We start from the raw sequence: 24,589 nt of genomic DNA, 5'->3' as shown, positions 1-24,589 counted from the left end.
CGCCTCCCCCTCCAGAGTGGTATGTTCCGCCTCTCCAGGACCACAGAGAAGTTGTTCTGACTTCTAATTTAGCTCCAAAACACGTGCTGCTGGCTTTGTTTTGACTGCTGTGTGGGTCCACGTACTTACAGGTTGTAAGTACGTTAAGTTATATATTATTATGATTTATGCACAGCATGTTCATCACTTGTGTTCTGTCATTACTCATTTTCAAACAGTTGTGCTGTTGTATTCATATTTGTCAATAGCCTGCAAGTTTAGTATGTATTTAATATGTCCATAAGTTAGTATTTGTTGTTTTCACAGTCTTTAGTCATGTTATCCAGTGTGTTATATAAGCAGACAGCTTGATTGTTAATTGCTGTCAGCTGTTCACTTTAATGGGATGATTTAGTGTTGGTAGCTGGAACCATTGTGGCCTCATGGTTCCACCTTGTGGTAGCTACTGACAATGTCTGTGGTTTTTATTTTGTGTTTAAGTTCTCCTTTTTCAGAAACACATACTCACAAACTAAATCTATATTCCTGTACACTCTGTCTTGCAAACTCAGCTCAAGTTTATTCTAACTGGAAATTCTACCACTACATCTACTACTACTACAACTACTACTCGGTTAAGAACTGATGTCTTGGTGTTGTTGATGATTTCATTATGTGGTCTAATGTGTTATGTGCAGTGACTCTGAGGATTCATTTGTTTGAAAACAATACAGTTGAGGAAGCTGGATTTGTTCTGGTTGTCTGAATGAGGAGATTTCTGCCTCAGCAAGATTTATAGAAAATAAAACCGCATCAATAAGATGTTTTTATTATGGAAATTGAATGTTCTGACATTTTCTTTTTCTTTCTTTCTCTGAATTTGTGGAAGTGTATGTTATGATTTGTCATGTGGCCATCCTGGTTGTTGTTGTTTTCCGGTGTCTTGTAAGCCCATATGGGTTTGGCACCATTTATTGTGCGGGACACTCAACTCAGCTACTACTACTACTACTACTACTACTACTACTACTACTAACAATAATAATAATAGTGTTATTAATAAACACAACAATCAATATATTGATTCAGTGATCTAATGTCATCAATGCATATCTTCATCTCCATTTCCATACAAGCGCACTTACTTCCCTCAGAGATCAGTAATGAAACTGTTCAATCCCATTTTAGTTGCTTTTTGTGAGTTCATATAAATGTTACTGATTGTGTTCAACGGGCAAATAATATTTTCTCATATTGATCGCAGGCTTCTTAACAGAGTCAAATCCAAATCACGATCGTGACAGACTTTGTGACATCAGCAGATATTGTATAGTTGTCCAAAGAATCAATTTAATATCATATTGCGATGAAACTTGTGATTCACACCTCTACCCCCACAACAGCAAAAGTACAACAAAGATTTTAAAAACTAGTTTACTATACACATACTAAACTACTCGGCCTATATACATAAAATGTAATTTGCATGGTATAAAGAAAATAAATTAAAGTAAGATAAAGAATACATCCAAAAATGATTTGCCCTTGGACAGAATTTTGAGTTAATAAAAAGCAGATTTGGGAATTATCATCGACCTTGTCACAGCTCATAGGGGGAATAAGAGACTTAGCACCTTTTTCTTTTAGGTTGACGAAGGACTAGTGTCTTAGATAGAATGATATATGAATGGTGAGCAATATCAAGAAGACTATAGGTCATTAATGTGACATCAAAACACCGTACAGATGTCCCAGAATTTACCCTGACAGACCAGCACATACACTGTATATTTAGCTTGACATCCCATCACAAAGTTAGATCCACTGTATCAGAAGCAGCACTCAAATCCAGCAAATCCTCCAGAAGATTTTGTGTCAGCAGTTAAACTGAATGTCACCAGAGGCAGTTTTAACCCCGTGATAACCCAGACTGAAAGTCACATGAGTAGACTGTGGAGCATCCTTCTATATATCTGTTTAATATCTTTGATAGTGACAAAGCCATGGCCACATTTCTTCAGTATTTAATGTGTTTTTATTTGCACCTTGTCCTGAGACTAGGACAGTTTTCTCACCCGGGGGAGGAGACGGTGGGGAAATTTGCAGCAGGCTCAGTTTCCCAGAATCCGATGACACCCAGTTAACATTTGTAATCGCGGATATCATTTTCCTTGTATAATCATACTACACACCTTTCAGCCAAATATAGCTTTCACGTCGACAGGAGGACTCGCCCAATCAGACCGGGTGCAGTCCTGTCCCTCTCACTGCATGCACAGAGCTTATTCAAGCAAATGTAATCAAAAATCTGCATAGTTTGACCTTTTGAAAGCTTCACTTTAACGTCATTGAGTGGATTGTTTTTGACATTTGTAAGCAAAAATATAAGGTACTGGTCCTGACGCAGTGTTGGCCCCATGAGCAAGCAACTGTTACTCTCCATTACACTTACACATTAATCATAAGTGTGAAGAACTGACATTTTGATATGATCTCCACACTTCTTTCAAGATGCATTTATTCTTCTAACAAGGAGAGATCAAACGTCATATAAATTATGGACAGATACAGTATTATCTTTGAATAAAAGGACGATAGAGAACATTAAAAGCTGTTATGCTGCCCTCTGGTGGTTGTATCTGCAGCAGACTTTATTTAATAGTTCCTTTACTTTTATTAGTTCTAAATAGTGGGATTTTTTTTTTAACATTTCTTCATAGGAAGTGGAGTTGTCGTCCTTCCACATATGTTTACCTCACCTCCCTCCACTTCTTTCTGAAGAAAAAAACAGAAAATAAATAAAAACAAATGCATTACTTGATGACTATGGGAAGTACTTTAATCCTCATTTGTCAGAAATGTTAAAACCAGTTAATCCAGATTTTGGCAGTTATTTGTACTGCACATAAAAAGGCTACTGTATAGGTTTTACTGTACGGCAACAGTTCTCCAAACAGGACTCTTCATTCAAAAGTACAACAAACAAGAACTGACACATGGACATTTAAATACTCGACTTTTAACTCTTTATAATATATACACTCTAATTCATAAAATAATAAACGCATGACTCCAGATATATTAAATGAAGCCTAAGTGGACTCTTTAGTCCACGCTAATAAGTTATGTGCTTATATATAACATAATTAATACATTCAGTAATCTGTGTGAACAAATTATTCCTAAAGCAGATCGTGCAGGCGGATCAGTTGAATAAAACACTTTTATGCTGAGAGGAGTTTGTGCGCAGAAACATCCCGCACGCTTCATCCGCGCTGCGTCGACACTTCACCTCAAACACGTTTTAAAAGACCCCGACCGACGGACAGCTGTGCGGGGACGGCTGGGGGGGGGAGAGGTCCCGCCGCTGAAGTGTCAAAGTTCTCATCTGATCCTATACCTGCAGCGACTCCTCCGGTTTCACTGCAGGTCACCACCACCGCGTCAGCAACAGCTGTCCCGCCGCCGCGCACCGGCTGCCAGAAGGGGAGAATTACGTCCTCGGTGCAAGGCTTCACGGAAGACTTGATTTTTTATTTTTCCTTCAAGTTTCTTGGATTCTTTGGGAATATTTTCTTTCTCGTGCAAGGTAACCTGCCTGCTTGTTTTATTAGTGAGCCTAAAGATGACTCCCGCATGAAGCTCAGAATATAGAACGTTTCCTGTCAGGCAGGCTGAAGGGTTTTGCTTTGACTCGATGGTTATTAAGGGTGTCTTCACTGGTCGTGAGTTTTATCTTTATGCTCCTCTTTCTGTGGATGAAATGGGCTCATTTGGCATCTTCCTGATTTAAAGGTTGTAGTTAGGCATATTTGGACTGCGGTGAAACCTAACGTGCACAGTTTTCTATCGAGTAAGTGAGAACCAGTTGGCTGTTTTTAATAAAAGCATTTAAAAAGTATAAAAATGTAGCAGTAAATGAAGCAGTATCTTTTCATTTTCTTTCTTGGTGCGCAAAATAATCAGTTGCACTGGCGAAGAAATTAAATTCAAAGTCTTGTTTTAATACGAGTGCCTTTTGTTCTAATAATAAACTCGGGCCTGTAATTGAGCTTAGGTCACATTTGGAATTGGTAGATTTATGGCTTCTCAGCAGTGTTTTTAAATGTTTGTGTTGTGAAGGCGCACGCACATGCAGTGCTGAACTGGTGCTTTACTATTATGCTACAGTAGACTATGTACAGTATGAGAGGAGAAACTGCGCATGAGCATCAGAACAGGTCTTCACCTGCCAGGTGAATGTCTCCCTGGAGGCACATGGCTGTAATGTCCAGTGTGGACACTTTGCAACCTTCTCGTTCCTCACTATGCCTCCTCCCACAGGGACACGGTGTTATTTTTAGCTCATGTCCTCCTGGCAGATGGGCAAGATACTGTGATGCTGTGGATGCTCATACCCCACCGTTTCTCTGCCGTTAATCCATGTAGCCCAAATCAGAGGTGTGGGACAGAGACAGCCTGGCTCCATGCGTGCAAAGCAGATCTTTGGACACGTTGGTGGGAGACATGGACACACATTAGATCCTGCTAATGTAACACGATGGGCTCCTGCAGTGGAGTCCCAGCAGAAGTGAATGGGAAGCATCAGGTGGTGTTTTTAAAGTCTTAGAGTGAGTTTTGTTTGCACAGTGCATCATTTGTCTCACATATTTTCCTGCGTTCTCCGCTGACAGCGTCACTCGTGTCATCACATACATGGTAGATGGCAAAAAACATATTTATTTGTGTAGCTTTTAACCTGCATCTGCGGTCGTCCTGTGTGTGTGTTTGTGAGTCTCGCGTCACATGTTCTTGGACGCAGAAGGTGTCGGTTTTGAGTTTCTTTCACCAACTGAGCCCATGTGACTGCTTGGCCAGGCCTCTGTATTTTCCAGAGTATTCAAAAGGTGAAATAAGGTTAAAGATCAGCAAAACTTTTTCTTTTCAAAATCTCATTTGTTCAGTAGAATTGAATTCATCGTAGAGTTTTACTGCTTCCCTTATCTGAACATTATGTGACAGAAATACCTTCTTTTTTTTTTTTTTTTGTCAACGTTTCGTCTTAGCTGTGGTTTAAACATGAGCAGCTCCTTCGTGGATGTCTGTGTTTTTTCAGGACCTGACCGGCATTATGAATATGATAATGGCTCCCGCTGGTCTCTCACAAGCAAGATGGAAAGTTCTCCATATCGTTTCCACACTCAGATTTCTGTGCAGCGAGTGCAAAGGCCAAATGGGTCAGTTTGATGCAGCAGCAATCTGTTTAGAAAGCTGCATCAGACTACATCCAAGAACATTATTCCTGGTTCATTCCAAATCTTAATTCACATCCAATGTTTTTATTAGTACCTTAAAGGCAACAGCCTCGTGCTCTCATTAAGATGTTTGTGGTGTCCTTAGAGACACATTATGTGGATTCATCCCCTAATAAAGTCTGGATTTATGGATCAGTAGGCCTCTATGTCTTTGTTAGCCATCTGACCATCTGACTGCACCGCAGAGATTACGCTGGGTCTTCACAGCTCCTCAGTATGCAGAGGCATACTGCGAATGACAGCTGCTGTCCTCTTAGCAGCAACATAATGAATGTAGGGACATAATGCAGACTGAGTCCACTGTGCACACATGCAATAAAGACATCAAAGTAAGACGCCGAGGGCGTGACCCCGAGTAGATGCTGATCATTTCCAGCCGTGCAAAGCTCGTGGCAACATACATTGAGGCGGAAGGAAGCGGCGACAGGTGGAGAGGTCTGTTTTTAATGTGGCTCCCTATAGAGTTTGAAATACAAGGTTAAGTGTTGGGTGACACAGGTGTTGAAGCGAGCTGGGAGCGAGAGCGGAGCACAGTGCTGCGATCTGACCCCGTGAGAAAACAGGGGGAACAGGAGCACGGCAAATGTCAAAGGACGAGTGGATAAAAAGCCCTTGTTTGCACTCTGGATCCGTTGTTTACAACTTCACCACATTCCAGGAGTGGTAGGTGCTGTGTAATGAGGGGACTGAGACGTTTGTCATGTCGCCACAGACTTTGAACTTGTCAGAGTTGAGCCAATAAGTCATTAAAACTGATTAAAACATGAGGTTCTCTGTTAAAATCACATCCGTAGTACAAGACAGCATGTAAGCCATCTCCTACTATTCGAGGAAAGTTTTTGCTCATCTTCAAGTTAAACATATTTTCTATCTAGATCTTATTCTCGTGAACTTGGCCTCTTGACAAAAGCCAAAAGCTAGTTTGGCTAGTTTCCGGAGGTGAATATTGGCATGCGCGTTCCACGGCCGGCTAGTGTAACGAAGAGGTATCTACATTACATCGTCTATATCCTCGACCGGAATCTCACAGGTCACATGGCCTTCGCTGACATGCAAGCTGATATATATATTACTGTCGGGGAAAGCTTCTGAACTTCCACTCCCTCTTCCTCAGCTGGGCCACCTGTCCTCAGGGCGAGTGAACGAGCACGGTCACGAAACCAGCTGATTGTCTTCAAAGGTCTGGACACAGGCAATGTCTGATGCTCAAAGAGCTAAAATGATCCCCTATTTCACAAAAAAAGCAAAGATTATTGAAACCTCTAGAAAAAATATTAAAAAATTGTGGAGCAGAACTTTGTCTGTTCTCTTCATTTCTCACCAGTTCACCTCACGACCCCTCAGATTTATCTGGTGACCCTTCTAAGGGGCCCGACCCCGTAGGTTGGAAACCACTGGACAAAACTACCTGACTGTATATAAAGTAGTTAAAACTATCTCCGCAGCTACAACAGTACAATGCTGCTTATCCATTGACCCATCAGCATTAACAATCTAATCAGTTCCTGCAGCTCTTCGATTGCAGAACGAGTACTTTTACTTTTGATACTTTAGTATATTTTACTCATAATACCTCTTTAATCTTACTTTGGTAGGATTTTGACGCAGGACTTTTACATGTAACTTAGATAAAGGATCAGGCTAGACAGGACTGTATGTTCTGCACATGTTTTCTGATGACTTTAAGCCCGATATAGAGAATCTAGTTTGACTGGTACTGAATATTGCACTTGTGAAGAAGCACACGCTGATACAAACTTTATCACGGCGCCAACACATATTATTTACCCAACTGACGAGGCAACAACCTCATCAGGGAGGACTTTTTTTAAGATTGGCAGGCTTTTCATTTCTACGTTTTCTTTTTAATAAAGGACATCTGATGGCTTCAGCAGTAACGGTGTGATGTAATGCAATCAGGAAATGTTCCCCACGTAAGCCACACAGAAACGCATCCATTCTCAGGATGTGTATTTTAAGGTTGGCTCACGGTTGAGGGCGGCTCCGCGGCTCCTTGAGTGGGGAGGGGGGGGGGTTCTGAAACGGGATGATGAGGGGGGAGACCAGGGCTTAGTATGGAGGTGGTGTTGGGCTGCACAGGTTGATGTTGGTAATAAATCTGAAGGTTTTCTTTTTTGGTAGGATGAAGAAAATACTGACCCATGTTTTAAGGAGAAAAGAGTTGTGTGTGTGTGGGATAAAAGATGGTGGTTTGATGAGTGATGGAGTTAAGATGGAATGATTAAAGAGGGCTTCAAAGGCTCAAGTGTCATGTATCTGGAGCTTTAGTAAAGTGGCAGATACGGGGTGCGGCGGCGGAAGCTTACTGTGTTTGGGGGCCCTTGTGTAAAATGGAAGGTGGTGGAGGAAGAGGAGTCCGCTCGGTAAGATAAGTTGGCACGCTGTGCTGTTTATCGGAGAGATGTGAGGCGCAGAGCGATGGCTCAGCCAGGACGGAATGAGCGGAGTCATCGGGCCTCTGTAACACGACGCTCCGTCCTGATGGCCCGGAGCAGCTGGACGGCCACCGTATCTGTTTGAGTGTGTGCGTCTCCTCACATATGTGTGTGTGTGTGTGTGTGTGTGTGTTTGGGAATGCATCGTTTTCTGTGTGAGTGAGGTGGTTTGAGGAGGCTGCATTAACGTGTGTGTGTGTGTGTGTGTGTGTGTGTGTGTGAGAGAGATCAGTGGCTTTCTCTTGTTGCCATGTTGATGGTCTCATGTCTGTGTCTCTTAGCTCTTCTCTTTTTACGGCCTTCCTGGTGATTAATGCCATGCCTGTATTCTTTCTCTGTATTTAACTTTCAGAACATGTCGAAATATTTACCTTTTAGTTTTATAGATTTTATTGCAAGTGGTGTCAAGGCTACAGCTGATGCCTTGTAGATTTTGTTACCTTTGAGTAATCTAAGCGGTTTTTGCTGCACAATTATGTATTCAAACTTTCCTTAAATCTACTGCTTGTTAGCTAAAGGCCCACTTATAGTTACGTTGTGTTTTTGTCCTCCAAATATTTTCAAATGCATATCAAAGCTAATTTGCAAATGATTTAACTTTCAAAATGCATATTGATAATTCCCCCTTTAATAAAAATACCACTTTCAAGTTAAGTGGTTGCAAAGTACACAATAGTAGACCACTATTACTCAAGCAGTATATCTTTTGATTTGTATTGGAGGGTACATCCATTTAAAGAAAAGTATCTAATATAAATACATAAAGGATACTTTACTCCTTTTATTTTGCCTTGCTAGCAGCAGCCTAACCTCAGCTGCTCCAGACCGGTTACTAAACGCATCAAAGGATGTAAGCGAACTCCTCTTGGATCCGATATGGAGCGTCTGCTCGGCTAATAAGTAATCTGATGTACACGAGTAATGTCATAGTCTCTTTAGAGCGGTGGGAAAGTCCAAGCTCTCGTCCCGAGTGCGTCTAGTCATTTTGTTACCGTCCTGACACTTTAAAGTGCTGGTGTTGTAGTGATGGGTGAAGGGTCAGAGATGTGGAGCAGGGTGCAGGGCAGGAGGGGTTTGTAAGCGTATGGAGACATGAACCTGTAGGGGTTCGGACATAGGTGAAAGAAATCTTCCAACCTTATTGGCTTTTGACCCCTTGAAACAAAAGTGTGTCTACATGTGACTCCTCACAAGGTGAACATGTTTTGAGCAGTTCCACCAAACCCTTGTGTCATTTAAACAATTGACAAAATCTAATATTTCACAAAAAAAGTAAAGATTAGAGAAAAGTACAAAAACGTTGATACATTTCTCACTTCAGTAACGTCACTTCCATGGTTATTATTTATGTGTGGAGACGGAAATTTATTCAAAAAAAGACTGTGTGCATGTAACGAGCAGAAATTGATACGTGTTGCTGGACTTGCTGAAAAGAGAGGTATAACTTATTTTGTAGGATATCATACAAACTGTTGTATGAGGATACGTTGAACATGGCGGACTACGTGAAGAGGACCCTCTACGTAGATATAAAGGGCTCATTCGAAGCTAACATAGTAATAATTATGAAATTCCATTTCCTAAATCCTACACACTGTTCCTTAAAGTCAAAATGGTTAATGCTACTTCTTCCATTGCATCTCAACATGTATTATCTCGATTCCCCCCTCGTCCTCCCTGCAGCTCCTCCTAGGGAAACCCCTGTGTGGCGGTATCCCTTCGCGATGCGAAGATGGCGTCCCTGCTCCCTCCCCGAGGCGCCTACGAGTTCCGCCGCTTCACCCAGGAATCGCTGGCGGAGATCGAGAGGCTCAAGGCGGAAAGCGAAAAGGCAGCAGCAGCAGTAGAGGGCCACGAGGGCCACGAGGGCCACGAGGCCCACGAGGGGGAAGAGCCAGCGGCCCCGAACGCTGGTCTGGAGGCGGGCAAGAGTCTGCCCATGATCTACGGAGACGCTCCATCAGAGATGCTTAACATGCCTCTGGAGGATCTGGACCCCTTCTACAAAGCACAGCACGTCAGTTTGAGCACATCTGGGTCTGGCATAGCAATGAAAACACACACTTAGTGTTTAATGAGCTCGACTCCGTCCCTGCATAACCTTGAAATACTACATGATGTATTACTTCAGATACATTTCAGCTGCATACAGTATCCCTTACGCAATGTATACCATTTCATTCGTGGCATGTTGAATGTTAAAGTGTCATTTCAAGATTGCCATCACTTATCTATTGGAAATGCAGGGAGTGTTTTTAGAATACCGTTTTTAGAATACTGTAGAGTACCGTCTTTTGCATTTATACATTTATAATGTGTGTTTTTCAGACATTCATTGTGATCACTAAAGGAAACACAATCTTCAGGTTCAACGCTGAACCGGCCTGCTACGTTCTGAGCCCCTTTAGTTTGGTTAGAAGAGGATCCATCAGAATTCTCATACATTCATATCCTTTGAACTATTGTTGCTTGAGCTTGTTAATTATTAAGTGTGTTCATGTTATACAAATATAAAGTGGTGTTGAACTATGAATAAAGTGGGAACATTTCTGCTTATATAATATATATATATATATATATATATATATATATATATATATACATACATAATGTCAATGTTTGTTTCCTTAATCCTGAATTAAATTATTTAGCATGTTCATCATGATTACGATTCTATCGAATTGTGTTTTCATGACGATGAGCAACCCTCCAGCATGGAGTAAAACCGTCGAGTGAGTACTTCATTATTGGTAATTCCTGTGTCACATTTAACACTTTCTTACACTAACTTGTGTTTCTTCCTACTTGTAGGTATGTCTTCACTGGTATCTACACCGTTGAGGCAACAATCAAAGTGTTGTCAAGAGGTTTCTGTTTTGGATCTTTTACATTCCTTCGAGATCCATGGAATTGGCTGGATTTCATGGTGATCAGCATGGCGTACGTGTACTTTTAATAGTTATGTTTATCAGATGTATCGTTGCATAAACTCCCCATCTTGACATTAAAACAAAAAAATTGAGTGCATAAATTGCTGTTAAACAGAAGTGACATTTTTGAGATCAGCTACTATAAAAGTTGTTTTTGTGCATTTTAAGCCAATTGGGGGGAAAAGGGAAAGTTAATAGATAATATGTTGAGTCTTATTTGGCTTTGATTCATTGTTTTGTGTCTTTCCACAGATACGTCACTGAGTTTGTTGACCTCGGCAACGTGTCAGCCCTCAGGACGTTTCGTGTACTTCGAGCCCTTAAAACAATTACTGTGATTCCTGGTATTTCTTTAATCTCTTTTTTTTTAAATTGTGTTGTGTGAGTGTAATTTCACAAACGAGACGGCATATATACATAAAACTTAATACTTTCATTTACGTCCTCTGGCATTATGTTTTGGGAGAAGATTCATAGCTTCACTGAATCATTTGTTATATTTATTATCATTTGGTTGTCGCAGAGCTGTTTCAGACGTATCCCTTGTATTTCGTCAGGTTTGAAAACCATCGTTGCCGCTCTGATCCAGTCAGTGAAGAAGATGGTGGACGTCATGATTCTGACCGTCTTTGCGCTCGCTGTGTTTGCCCTCATTGGCCTTCAACTCTTTATGGGAAATCTGCGTCAGAAATGTGTGCGATGGCCCCTCCAGACAAACGAAACCGCCTTTGAATTTTTCAACACCACCGCCACATTCAACGACACGGCGTCCTTCAACAGCACCATGGGCTTCAATGATACCACATATTCCAACAGCACCTTCAATTTCAATGATTATATTGAAAACATAGGTATGTTTAACGCATATTACATCTATTTTCTTTTAAGCTGATATTTTTCTAAATGGAAAAAAAGGTTTCATCTTCTTGTTTGCTTCTAGAGAATCACTATTATTTGGAAGGCAGCCTAGATGCTCTACTTTGTGGAAACAGCTCCGATGCTGGGTATGTATTATGCACACCGACACTACCGTGATCATTCTATCTGGTCGGAGTGTGATTTGGAGAGCTGGGAGAGCCATTGCAGCCTCTTCCTCTTTGTTGATAGAAAGTGCCCAGAGGGATACGAATGCATGAAGGCTGGGAGGAACCCCAACTATGGCTACACCAGTTTTGACTCTTTTGGCTGGGCCTTCCTGGCCCTCTTCAGACTCATGACCCAGGACTACTGGGAGAACCTTTTCCAGCTGGTTGGCACTTCTTTCATTTGTTGCAAACAGATTCGTCACGTCTAACTTGGAACTCTTTAACACTTCAGTCATAAAGTGAATAAATGTGTCCTTAGTTCTCGTAGCTTCTTTTTTGCTCCAAACACAGATCCTGCGGGCGGCCGGTAAGACATACATGCTGTTCTTTGTGGTAATCATCTTTCTGGGCTCCTTCTACCTCATCAACCTCATCCTGGCTGTGGTAGCCATGGCTTATGAAGAGCAGAATCAGGCAACTCAGCGAGAGGCCATAGAGAAAGAGGAAGAGTTCCAGCGGCTACTAGAGCAACTCAAGAATCAGGAAGAGGTAACTGTTACAAGCAATAAGCAGACGGCTCATCATATGTTTAAAAAAAAATGAAGATCTTTGCTGTAATTGTTGTTTACATGATTAACTTAACTCTCGATGTTTATTTTTAATTTCTCAGGGTCAAGCTCTTGGGAGCTGTGCCACTCTAACCAGTAAGAAGTCGCTGAGTCATCACACCATGTCTGAGTTGACAGACGATGAACGGAGCCTTGAACGTGATGAAATTATCAAGGATTGTAACGGGAGAATCATTCCCCGTCTGTTAGTCAGAGCGCCCACCATGGTCCAGGTGAATCCATCACCCTCTGGTCACAATTCACTGTTTTAAAAAGAGCCTTTGGTTTTGATTTGCAGCTGACGACATTTCTAAACACATTTTACAGTCTGCTGCAGATTACGAATGTGGAGAGAAGTCATCGGGCTCCGTTCACAGCATGTTTCATCTGGACGAACCAGGCCTGAAACGGAGGACTGCTAGTGCTCTGACGGTGCTCACTGTAGCTGCTATAGAAGGTACAGTGCCAACAAAGGTAGAAACTTAACACTGATAATGCACCGAGGATTATCGTACAAAACCCCAAGGTATAAGGGTTTATTATCTAGCTTTGATTAAACTAAAATAAGAAGACGACACAACGGAGCAGCAGGGTATAAGCCTCTGCAAGTGTCAAGTTCCTCCAGGGAATGAAGATGAGATGCTTTAATGTGAGCTCTAATTGCTTAGATTATCAAGCAGTTGTTCACATTATACACTCATTTTATCCAAAGCCAATACAGTAGCATTGTCTTGAGCTTGCAATAATCACATTGTGCGCTGGAGAAATCCCTGTCAACTTTCAGTGTCGCGCCCTCGTGGCGTTAAGCTTTGGCTATTTTAGCTCGACTATAACTTGGCACACACATCAGTGCTCTCCGTTAGCTGTGTTGTGCACATCATTTAAAGATGATTAACGGGACCGTTTGTAGCATTTAGTGGGATCTATTGGCAGAAATGGAATTTAATATTAATAAGTGTCAATCAATACAATACACGCCAGTTGCGTTTTCGCGTCGGCCGCCGTAGTTCTCCTACACGTACAGTAGAAGTTAGATGATACCGTGGACCTGTAAAGCTTTGATGAAGTGACGGTAGACTACCTAATTGTTTTTCTTTGTCTAGAGTTGGAGGAGGCTCAGAGGCCGTGCCCACCCGCCTGGTACAAGTTTGCCGACACGTTCCTGAAGTGGGACTGCCACCCGCGATGGGTGGTCTTCAAAAAGTGGGTGCTCTTTGTAGTGATGGACCCCTTTGTCGACTTGGCCATCACCATCTGCATCGTGCTCAACACCCTCTTCATGGCCATGGAGCACTACCCCATGACCCCAGAGTTTGACTACATGCTCTCCGTGGGGAATCTGGTGAATATGTGCCACGTTACATTTCAATTTTATCGCAGAAATGTCCGTACGCCTCAGACTTGATTTGAACAGAAATGTCTGCCCCTGCAGGTTTTCACTGGGATCTTCACAGCGGAGATGGTTTTCAAGCTGATCGCCATGGCTCCCTACTACTACTTTCAAGTTGGCTGGAACATTTTCGACAGCATCATCGTCAGTCTCAGTCTGGTGGAGTTGGGGCTGGCAAATGTCCAGGGGCTGTCTGTCCTCAGGTCCTTCCGTCTGGTGAGAAACAATGATTGGATTCACTCGTGTCCATTTACCACAATGAGATAACTTCTTTATTATTCACTGTCTTGTTGCTTGTGTCTGTCCTGTGTTGGAGATAGCTCCGTGTCTTCAAACTAGCGAAGTCCTGGCCCACGCTCAACATGCTGATCAAGATCATTGGTAACTCGGTAGGAGCTTTGGGAAACCTGACTTTGGTGCTGGCCATCATCGTCTTCATCTTCGCTGTGGTGGGTATGCAGCTCTTTGGCAAGAGCTACAAGGACTGCGTGTGCAAGATCTCCTCGGAGTGCGAGCTGCCGCGCTGGCACATGCACGACTTCTTCCACTCCTTCCTCATCGTTTTCCGCATCCTGTGCGGGGAGTGGATCGAGACCATGTGGGACTGCATGGAAGTGGCCGGAGCTGGGATGTGTTTGGTTGTCTTCATGATGGTTATGGTCATTGGAAATCTAGTGGTGAGTGCAACAATTATTCATTCACTGCTGATCCCCATCTTAAATCTAAAGCGTGGGGGGAAATGATTTTACAAAACTAAAAAAACGAAAGTGGATGTTGTGGCTGGTGCGTGGTGTTTCAGGTGCCAGAGAAACGATGAAGCAAAATCCAGATAGTTTAAGTAATATTCTTTAATTTGCCCCCATTAGCACCCTCAAAGTGTTGGCTAGTCTTCCTGTGGTCCACTCAAAAACAACAACAATTAGAAGGGCACTCGGAGAGCGCAGACCCTCCGTTCCCATAGGTGAATTATAATTATCTGCTTTGACTGTCTGTCAGCAGGATTAAGGAGAAATTAGATTTTAATGAAACTTGGTGGAAGGGTGTATCTTGGGCCAAGGAAAAACCCTTTAAAATGTTCAGCCGATTAGCTTGGTGGAGGTCTGCGCTCTCCGAATGCTGTTCTAGTTTCATATAACTGTTCACTAACCTTTTCACACAGCGTCTGGGTGAATTTGTGCAAAGAGGCAGCAGAGTTTGTGACTGTCTGGATCGTGCGGAAATACTGTCCCTGACATTTTATCTTGGCCTCACAGAACAAGGACGAAGGAGGGATAATACAGAGATGATCGCTCTGTTCATTTCAGCATTGTATTCAATGAGCAGAGCCAAAACCATTTCCTGTTAGGTTATTCATAGAAATGGAAAGGAAATGGCTCATCGTCAAGCTGACTAAAGTATTGCGATGGCCACACTGTGCCAAAATTTCCACGGCTTTCTTGCGATGCACACTATTTGCACTGACATAAAGGCGAATAGTTTACCAGCACACGTCACAGGAGGGGGGTTTCTATTTGAATCGAATGACTCGAGCCACCAAACAGTGGTTTTGACCTTGAGTGTGTGCTAAGATCCGGCTCAAGGAAGCCTGCTGCCAACACCGACAGCTGAGCGAGCAGAGCTCCGGTGGCAGGGGGACTGGGTGTAAAGGAAAAGTAATTTGATAGCAGATTAAAGCGTAATTGATGAAGAGGTAATCATAATGAACCATCAGCGCCACAGCATATGGAGTGGATTTAACTTGCTTGTTTAGGGACGATTATGATCATTTTGTTCTGCTTATCTTTTCTCTTTGTGATCAAAAAATGGTTCTGAATTTCCACGCTCTCCTCTGCCGAGTTTTTGCCTAAGAAGAAAGAAAACCACTACATATTTTATGTTATCTTGCATAATTGTAAGGGCTCAGACCAACATTATTGAGAACATGTTGAATTCTTTCTCAAAGCTAGAAAAGAAAAGGAAAAGTGCAGCATTTTGGTCAGTAGGCCTATTTGTTTTCTTGTCGAGAGTTTGATGAGAAGATCGATACCAACGTCATGTCTGTTAAATCTGAAGCTGCAGACAGTTAGCCGAGCTTAGCATTAAAGACTACTTGTCCAGGCTACTTGTTTCAACCTGCTTCTAGATTTAACGCTAACTTAAGCTAACTGTCTACTGGCTAAAAGACATCAGAGTTTTATTGGCTCTTCTCTTCCAACTCTCGACAAGAATGTAAAAAAAAAGAGTCAAACGTATCTTTTAGATAAAAACTTAACCTCTCACATCATCAGGTTATTAGAGCAGCTCTAAAGAGAACTGAATTTATTTTGTGCCTTTCTTTCTTTACATTTCTTTGACACTGTTGTTGTTCCTCCACCGTTGGGCTCGGGTGGTTTTTTTTGTGCAGCTCATCTTCTTTACTGATCCACAGCTCCCACACTGGAATGAGGCAGATCAGCCTGCCGTGTAACCGCGATCTCCCGCTAAACCTGAACAGGCACCGAGAAAATGACCAACGGGTTTAGACTCTAAATATAGCTGCGTCTGCAACAGGAGGCCGACGACATAATATTTATTGATGTGCCATCACAGGACCAATTTGATATGTGATGTGTATTTGAGACTTTTGTTTTCAGCAATGTCGGCATACTTTGACGCAGCGATTATAAAAATAATAATTATTTCACATGCAAACCCAGGATTCGCTCACCCTTAGTTGTGATAAAAAATGTTTAAATCTGGTACATTAATCGCTGATATAAACTATAAAATTATATTTATTTCAGATACTGTAGCTGCATTCTAAATACAGATTTCTTGCAGTAAATGTTTTTTGTTTTTCACATCAAGGTGCGAAAATAAATTGTGGTAATTTGACATTTCAGTGTCAAGTTATCTTTTCCTTCATGTGTCTTTCGTCAGGTGTTGAACCTCTTTCTGGCCTTGCTGCTCAGCTCGTTCAGCGGAGACAACCTCTCCACTGGGGACGAAGACGGGGAGATGAACAATCTCCAGATCGCCATCTGCAGGATCACACGAGGCATCGACTGGTTCAAAGCGCTCGTCGTTCGAACCGTCCTGCAGATTCTCGGCAAAAAGCCTAAGGAGCCTGAGGAGGGCCCGACGGACGACGAGGGCCCTAAAATGGAGGAAATTGAAATGAACCACATGGACACCGGTCAGAAAATGGCAGATGGGATACTTAATTGTTTAGTTGAAGGCCGGCCTTCTGGATTTGTTGTGGACGGAGAGTTCAGTGTCAACGTGCCAATCGCTCAGGTTGAGTCAGACTTTGAAAACCTGGGCGAGGATGACGAGGATGATGCTGATAATGCTAATGACTCAGAGATTTCAGATGAGAAAAATAATGAGGTAAGTACAGTAGATAAATCAACATGTTCAATCTATTTGTCTACGTGCACTGACAATACACAATACAATATTTGTCCTAAACGGTGAAAGAAAAGCTAAAAGAGTATTGTCAATTTAAAAAAAAACTAAATAAAAGTGAGATGTCAGTCAAACAGCGTCTGTAGACGTACACACAGTCCATAGAATGATAAATAATTAGACTGACACCTGTGTAGAGCCTTCTACAGTCGTCTTAACTGTGTACTTAAATTAAATAATTAAATATCTTTTGGGGGGAAAGAATTTATGTCTTACTGCTTATGAATGCTCACTAAAGTGCATTCTTTATTCCTGTGCTATTTCAGAAAAACTTAGAAGATGAAAGTAGCATTCTGGGAAAAGTCAAAGTGAGTAACTCAGCAGACCCCAAAACAAAAGAAATCCTTGTTTCCAATCATTGATTAATAAGGTCATTCCTGTATATGTGGTTCTGCTCATTATACATTTGGGGGGGGGGGGAAATCAAAGATGTATATTTTGCATGGTGGGTTTGTAACTGAGCTTCAATTGTAATTCTTGACTAGCTGATGGGTGCTTTGAATGATGGGGATTCTTCAGTGTGTAGCACAGTGGACTATCAACCACCTGAGCTTGAACCAGAAGAAGTGGAGGAAGAAGAGCCGGAACCCGTGGAGCCAGCGGCCTGCTTCACCGACGGTATGAACCCAACCGCAGGATAATTTACCCTGAAACCTTAAAATGACCTTCTCACGGTGAACCTCTTGGACTCTCCTCTCCCCTCAGAGTGTGTGAGGCGCTGGCCGTGTCTGACGGCGGACATCACCCAAGGTAAAGGCAAGAAATGGTGGAACCTCCGTAGGGCTTGCTTCATGATTGTGGAGCATGACTGGTTTGAAACCTTCATCATCTTTATGATCCTCCTCAGCAGCGGCGCTCTGGTGAGTGCCAACGTCACTGCATCAAATTTAGAAATGTTGACCATTTTTTTATGATGCTGTATCACGATTAGGACGTGTGTCTGAGTATCTTATATCTTCCTTTGGCAGGCGTTTGAGGATATATACATAGAAAGACGCCGAACCATCAAAATCATTCTGGAGTATGCTGACAAAGTTTTTACCTACGTCTTCATCATCGAGATGCTCCTTAAATGGGTGGCATACGGCTTCAAGACCTACTTCACCAACGCTTGGTGTTGGTTAGACTTTTTCATCGTAGATGTAAGTTTCGGCATCTTATTTCAAAGCTCATCTGTATGTGTAACGCTGCAACAGAACATGCGTACGAACATGTTTGATGTCCGATCATTTCCGTGGTAACACGTGAATAGGAAATGTTTTGATTCTGCCACAGATTTCCCTGATTAGTTTAGCTGCCAACTGGATGGGATACTCGGACCTCGGACCGATCAAGTCCCTCAGGACTCTCAGGGCACTGAGGCCTCTTCGGGCGCTGTCGAGATTTGAAGGGATGAGGGTACGTTTTTCTCTGCGCAACCACGTTTGAGCAATGTGCACGACTAACCAGTGGTGGAAAGTAACCGAGTGCATTCTTTTTAATAAAGTACTTGTACTTTACTTAAGTTTGGTCATGATTTTTGAGAAATCAAATATATTTGTATTTGTCAGAACTTTTTTCTTTTCTCCTTAAGTACTTAAGTAAAGAGAAATTCTTCCACCACTGCAGCTAACATTGATCTAGATGATGCTGTGATGTTTAATGCATTATCACACTAATTTGACTGGCTTTCCTCTACAATGTGTGTTGAATGCATGCTCACATCATGGCTGCTGTACCAGAGCTGACTAAGGTAAGAGTACGGGCAGGACTTGATATCAATAGCAAGCTTGTTGCTCACTCTTGCAAACAAAATAAACCAGGGAACATTTCTATACAATTCTTTATAATCCCTCAACTCTAACAAAGTCCTCTCCTCTGAACAGGTGGTGGTGAACGCTCTCGTTGGAGCGATTCCCTCCATCTTCAACGTGTTGCTGGTGTGTCTGATCTTCTGGCTCATCTTCAGCATCATGGGAGTCAACCTGTTTGCTGGGAAGTTCTACCACTGCATCAACACCACCACGGGGGAGCTTTTCCCCATGACGGAAGTCAACAACAGGACCGACTGCCTGGCCGTCCAAGAGGCCACCCAGGAGGCCCGCTGGGTCAACGTCAAAGTCAACTATGACAACGTGGGACAAGGCTACCTGTCACTGCTTCAAGTGGTGAGGAGGGCGTTTTCCATTATTACATACTTGGAAATAAGTATGTAAGTTGTGTTCAATGACAGATTTTGAAAACAATGTTCTGTATTTTTCAGTCAACTTTTAAAGGCTGGATGGACATCATGTATGCTGCCGTCGACTCAAGAGAGGTAGTTATTAATTAGTTATGTCTTCAAATATAATATTTGGCATTAGATATGTTGGTAGTTTGAAAGTAGTATTTTTCTGTACTAAAAACAAGGTGAACACTTGCTAATTATATTAAAATCATCCTGTAACAGAAGACCCTTCATTTAGTCTTGTATTCTGAATACTTTTATGTTACATTATATTATTAAAAATAGTTATAGTAAAATGTACGCAGGATGCATGCATGAATTTATACACATATAGATACGTGTTTATACATATTCATGTATCTGTATCTACAGATGAATATACAGTTTATTATTTGTTATAATAATAATTGCAAATACAGGTTGGGCATTTTGTGGATGTATTAATTCAGTTACTTGCAATGAAAGTATTAAAAGAATATTTAGAATAAAGGAATTGCATATCAGAAATCCCAAATAACTTTTTAATATCTTAGTAACTGTTTTGGCAAGCACAGTATGTATACTACGTTATTTTTTATTAGGTATATGAACATAAGTAAATTATATGAATCCAAGTCTGGAGTTCAAAGATTCTCCCTTCCCTTTCTAACACCCGCCTGCACTTTAAGATAATTCAATATATATGTAATAATATATATGTGACAGGTGGTGATGGTGAAGTGAGACCAGTCTTTGGATCAACAAGTACCCTCCGACTAGTATCTTATTCCAGTTTAACCTTCTATCCCGTGTCTTCCTCTTTCCACCTTTCTTACTTTATAGTTCAGAAACAGAAAAGGGACAGATTTTTCTTTTCTAAATGTTTTGTTCGTCTTTTAGGTTGAGGAGCAGCCTTCTTATGAGATCAACCTCTACATGTACATTTACTTTGTCATCTTCATCATCTTTGGCTCTTTCTTCACACTCAACCTCTTCATTGGTGTCATTATTGACAACTTCAACCAACAAAAGAAAAAGATAAGTATCACACTTTTTTTTAGTAATCTGCACAAAAGCGATTGTTTTTCTTTTAGTTACACACATACTCATTTATATACTTGTAATTGTTACACCCTGGCCCATTGTTTTCCTGTTTACAGGTTTTCAATTACTATTTCCTGTTTTATTTTGGTACTCACCTTTTGTCTCTCGTTCAAATGCTGCAGTGAGTCAATGGCAGGCAGTATGAAACAGTTAATAAAAAGTATATTGAGAAAGTGTGAGTCACTGCAACCACGAGAGGTACTTGAGCATGTAGCCATAAAAGAGCACCCAAAACATTATGTGGTTTGGTGCAGCAGTATGCGAGATCAGCCTCGGACAGACGCAGAGAGGCACACACCCATTCACAGACGCACACACGACCTATCTACTAGAAAACATAATATATCTGCAAGTAAACACAACCTCAATCTTGTGGTCATTAATTAACAATATGTTTGTTTTATGTTGTGTCTGCACGGAGATAAAGACCTCTTCATGACTGAGGAACAAAAAAAGTACTACGAAGCCATGAAGAAGCTTGGCTCCAAGAAGCCACAGAAGCCGATTCCACGTCCAACGGTTTGTTTATAACTGATATTAATATTAACGTGTTATTTTGTTTGGGCGAGGCTATTTATTTGATGTTGAAAAGAATAAACAATGTAACCCAACGTAATGAAACATCAGTTCGTGCTCATGGTGATGTCACCTCTGATGTCTGTGTTCACCTTTTCTGGTGCGGACCAAATGACCCTGTTGGATTTATGTTTCTGTTCCTTGCACTTCTGACCTGCAGAACCTGATCCAGGGAATAGTGTTTGACTTCATCAGTCAGCAGTTCTTTGACATCTTCATCATGGTGCTCATCTGCCTCAACATGGTGACCATGATGGTGGAGACGGACAACCAAAGCCCCGAGAAGGAAGATTTCCTCTTTAAAGTAAACGTTGCTTTCATCGTCGTCTTCACGGGCGAGTGCGTGTTGAAGCTCTTTGCCCTGCGACACTACTTCTTCACCAACGGGTGGAACGTTTTTGACTTTGTTGTGGTCATCTTGTCCATAGCTGGTGGGTAAAGTTACATTACTTAGAAGCTGTGAATTGTGTTCAAACAGATAAAAGGTGTTCATATATCGTCTCCTTTTTATTTCAGGTTTGATGCTCTCAGACATAATCGAGAAGTACTTTGTATCACCGACTCTGTTCAGAGTGATCAGACTGGCCAGAATAGGCAGGATCCTGCGTCTTATTAAAGGAGCGAAGGGCATTCGGACGCTTCTCTTTACTCTAATGATGTCACTTCCTGCTCTATTCAACATTGGCCTCCTGCTCTTCCTCATTATGTTCATCTTCTCCATATTTGGCATGTCAAACTTTGCCTACGTCAAAAAGGAGGCTGGAATCGATGACGTATTTAACTTCGAGACGTTTGGCGGCAGCATTATCTGCCTGTTTGAGATCACAACGTCAGCCGGCTGGGATGGGCTTTTACTTCCGATGCTGAACAAAGACTTTCCGGACTGCGATCCAGACTTTGAGAACCCGGGCACGGATGTAAAGGGCAACTGCGGCAACCCGATCATAAGCATGACGTTCTTCTGCGGCTATATCATCATCTCCTTCTTGGTGGTGGTCAACATGTACATCGCCATCATCTTGGAGAACTTCAATGTGGCGCAGGAGGAGAGCGGCGATGCGCTCTGTGAGGACGACTTCCAGATGTTCAACGAGACGTGGGAGAAGTTTGACGTGGACGGAACTCAGTTCATTGAGTATAGCCGGCTCTCAGATTTCTGTGATGCCCTGCAGCAGCCGCTGAAGGTTGCCAAGCCCAACCGGCTAAGCTTGATTGAAATGGATCTGCCCCTGGTCATCGGAGACAGGATCCACTGCCTGGATGTCTTGCTGGCCGTCACACAGATGGTCTTGGGAGACACGGTGGAGATGGCGGCGATGCGTGAGAGCATTCAGGCCAAGTTCATCCTGAGCAACCCCACCTCGGACTCCTTCGCGCCGATCACCACGACAATGCGCCACAAAGAAGAGCAGATGGCCGCCGTCGTCATCCAGAGGGCTTACCGCCAGCACCTGCTGAAACGCTGCGTACGCCACGCCGCTTTCATGCACCGCTGCAAGAGGATTGGTGGAAAGGAGGGAGGCGATGATCCACCAGAGAAGGAGGGCATGCTCGCACGGAGGATGGGAGTGCTCTACGGGAGCAACGTGGACCTCGCCGAGGAGATGGAGCAGGCCGATTTAGAAACTCTTGCAAGCCAGCAGCCTCCGAATCCTGAGACAATGTCACATGACACAGGGGCCCAATGTGGTCCAGAACCCCCCGAGCCTAATATCATGGTTGTACCTGTAGAAATCACTAATGAGGTGTTATTACATTCTGCCCCCAACCCACACCTCTTTACCCTACATGCAAATCTGAGGGAGACGATCGTATAACAAGCAGCAGAAGACGGTTAATTATGTCGTCCTCCTGTTGCATATTGGATGAAGAGCTTACACAGTGCTAATGAATGTTTAAACTTAACAAATAACTGCTGTTTTTTTCATGTGATATTCAAGTTTCTTTTTTGGTTTTAAGGTTGAAACTGGAGTTCATGCTTTTTGTAGCTTTCTAGTAAAAAATCCATCTTGAAATTGCCAGATAAAGCCCCCTGTGTGTCTGAAAATAACATATATTTCAGTATTTAACACTGGTTGAAGTCCTCATTTAGGCCTGCAATAACTCTGTTTTTGGTATGGTTGTTATTATTACCACAAAACCAACCCATGTGCCCCAGTTTCTAACCAAAGAGTAACCTGAACAACACATGAGAAAACCTGAATGACCTCATGTTTATGTCACAATGTTTTCCTTTAAAAGCAACAAGATACTGTGACATGAATGCAGCACTGTTATCCAACTCTACTGAGCAATATTTGAAAATGACATCAATATATACACAACCATTTCATGGCTAAAAATAGCTAAAAATGGAGTCCCCTCATTTGTTATAATTGTCGAAAAATTAAAACAGAGCAAAATCCTATTCCTGCTTACTTTAAGTCACTTTTATGTGGAATCTCATTGACGTGAAGGCTCTACATGCTAATTCTTTCAATTAGGCACTAAAAGATGTTCCATGTTGAGTTATTTTTGTACATATATAAGGTTTATCCTCATCACATTTATCCCTGTCTACCAGTGAAACCCTGTTATTCTTTGTTAGTTAACAAGAACACGGGCCAGCTAATGCAGTTACCATCTGAAGGCCCAGTTTATATTGCACTATTTATATCCCTTCCAGGTCAAGTTAGAGCAGACTGAGAGACCTTCCTGTTTTAATTTCACCACTGATGTATGCATGTCTTTTAAATGTTTTGTCTATTTTTTTTCCACCTCGGATAGATCTGAAAACTCAAAGCAAAGCAGTCACTGTGACTTTAAGATGTGGTGTTTACAGTAACACAACTGCTGAGCTCGAACAATTCGAGCAATAATTTAAGTACTTGCTGTACATTTTAAATTAAGTTTTGCCTAAGGTTGCATCAAATTTGTCTTTTGACTTGATATCAAATTGATTTATAATTCTGAAACACAACTGAGTGTTGGTTGAGTAAAATAAACCCATGAGTGAAGTATACATAAGTAATACTCCATGTTTCCAATGTGTAGATAATCACACTTATTTACGTATTTAGAAAAAAATAAATCTTTTGTCAAGTCTGTCCTCGTGTAGAAAGGTTGCTGTTGTTCAAGTCTTAAAAACGTCTTATTCTGAATATATATATACATGAACAACATTTGTTTTAATTTTTTTACAATAGACTATAGAAGGTTGTCCCTTCTGTTGTTAATGTGTTCAGAACTGTTTTAACATCAACCCTGTTCTCTCCTCTTCGAGGCGCCTCTTTGTCTTATCCTGCTGCTGCAGCATGGCAGTAGTTCTATAATGTGACCTGCAGCGATCCTATTTACCGTCGCTGCACCGCCGAGCTGCGGTCTCCTCTGATGCTACAGTCAAACTCACAAGACGGTGTCCTCCTTTCGTTTACGTTTCTAATGGAGGGAGCGCTTTACTGGAACACCCGCAGTCAGTGTTGCCTGTACATACACGTTTTTTTCTTTCTCTATTGTATATTTATATCATTTTGTTATTGTAAAAAAATTGTAAGTATATTGTGAGAATAAAATACTTCTTGTAGGGAAAAGTAGGCTGTGAGTTGTCAGTAGCTGTATTGAGTGAAACTACACTGAG

General features: G+C 41.9%; 1 protein-coding gene across 2 annotated transcripts; it reads left to right on the top strand.

Annotated features, from left to right (window-relative positions):
- Window positions 1-61: 61 nt before the first annotated feature.
- scn4aa (sodium channel, voltage-gated, type IV, alpha, a) lies at window positions 62-24,407 on the top strand. 2 transcript variants are annotated; one of them, XM_031843403.1, is made up of 27 exons: window positions 62-134; window positions 9,413-9,746; window positions 10,058-10,176; window positions 10,372-10,461; window positions 10,541-10,669; window positions 10,912-11,003; window positions 11,217-11,510; window positions 11,600-11,663; window positions 11,767-11,908; window positions 12,036-12,233; window positions 12,355-12,525; window positions 12,620-12,749; window positions 13,396-13,634; window positions 13,725-13,898; window positions 14,003-14,359; window positions 16,581-17,030; window positions 17,375-17,416; window positions 17,594-17,726; window positions 17,814-17,968; window positions 18,077-18,250; window positions 18,384-18,506; window positions 18,974-19,255; window positions 19,351-19,404; window positions 20,194-20,331; window positions 20,815-20,916; window positions 21,134-21,404; window positions 21,490-24,407. In XM_031843403.1, the coding sequence occupies exons 2-27, from the start codon at window positions 9,462-9,464 to the stop codon at window positions 22,788-22,790; spliced, it is 5,709 nt and encodes a 1,902-aa protein (XP_031699263.1). In that variant the 5' UTR covers window positions 62-134; window positions 9,413-9,461; the 3' UTR covers window positions 22,791-24,407. The 2 variants fall into 2 exon arrangements, with proteins under 2 accessions (XP_031699263.1, XP_031699262.1); XM_031843402.1 differs by lacking the exon at window positions 62-134 and adding an exon at window positions 3,454-3,568.
- Window positions 24,408-24,589: the final 182 nt, after the last annotated feature.

Source organism: Anarrhichthys ocellatus, unplaced genomic scaffold, assembly GCF_004355925.1.
Source record: "Anarrhichthys ocellatus isolate YVR2014 unplaced genomic scaffold, GSC_Weel_1.0 scaffold4, whole genome shotgun sequence".
NCBI lineage: Eukaryota > Metazoa > Chordata > Actinopteri > Perciformes > Anarhichadidae > Anarrhichthys > Anarrhichthys ocellatus.
The sequence above is the reverse complement of the archived record's forward strand: the minus strand, read 5'-3'. Positions and strand labels throughout refer to the sequence as shown.

Bases quoted from the DNA above. Each gene is read 5' to 3' on its own strand.
- scn4aa (XM_031843403.1), top strand. From the start codon at position 9,462: ATGGCGTCCCTGCTCCCTCCCCGAGGCGCCTACGAGTTCCGCCGCTTC. The intron at 10,462-10,540 runs GTGAGTACTTCA...TCCTACTTGTAG, and splicing joins GCATGGAGTAAAACCGTCGA to GTATGTCTTCACTGGTATCT. The intron at 19,405-20,193 runs GTAGTTATTAAT...TTCGTCTTTTAG, and splicing joins CTGCCGTCGACTCAAGAGAG to GTTGAGGAGCAGCCTTCTTA.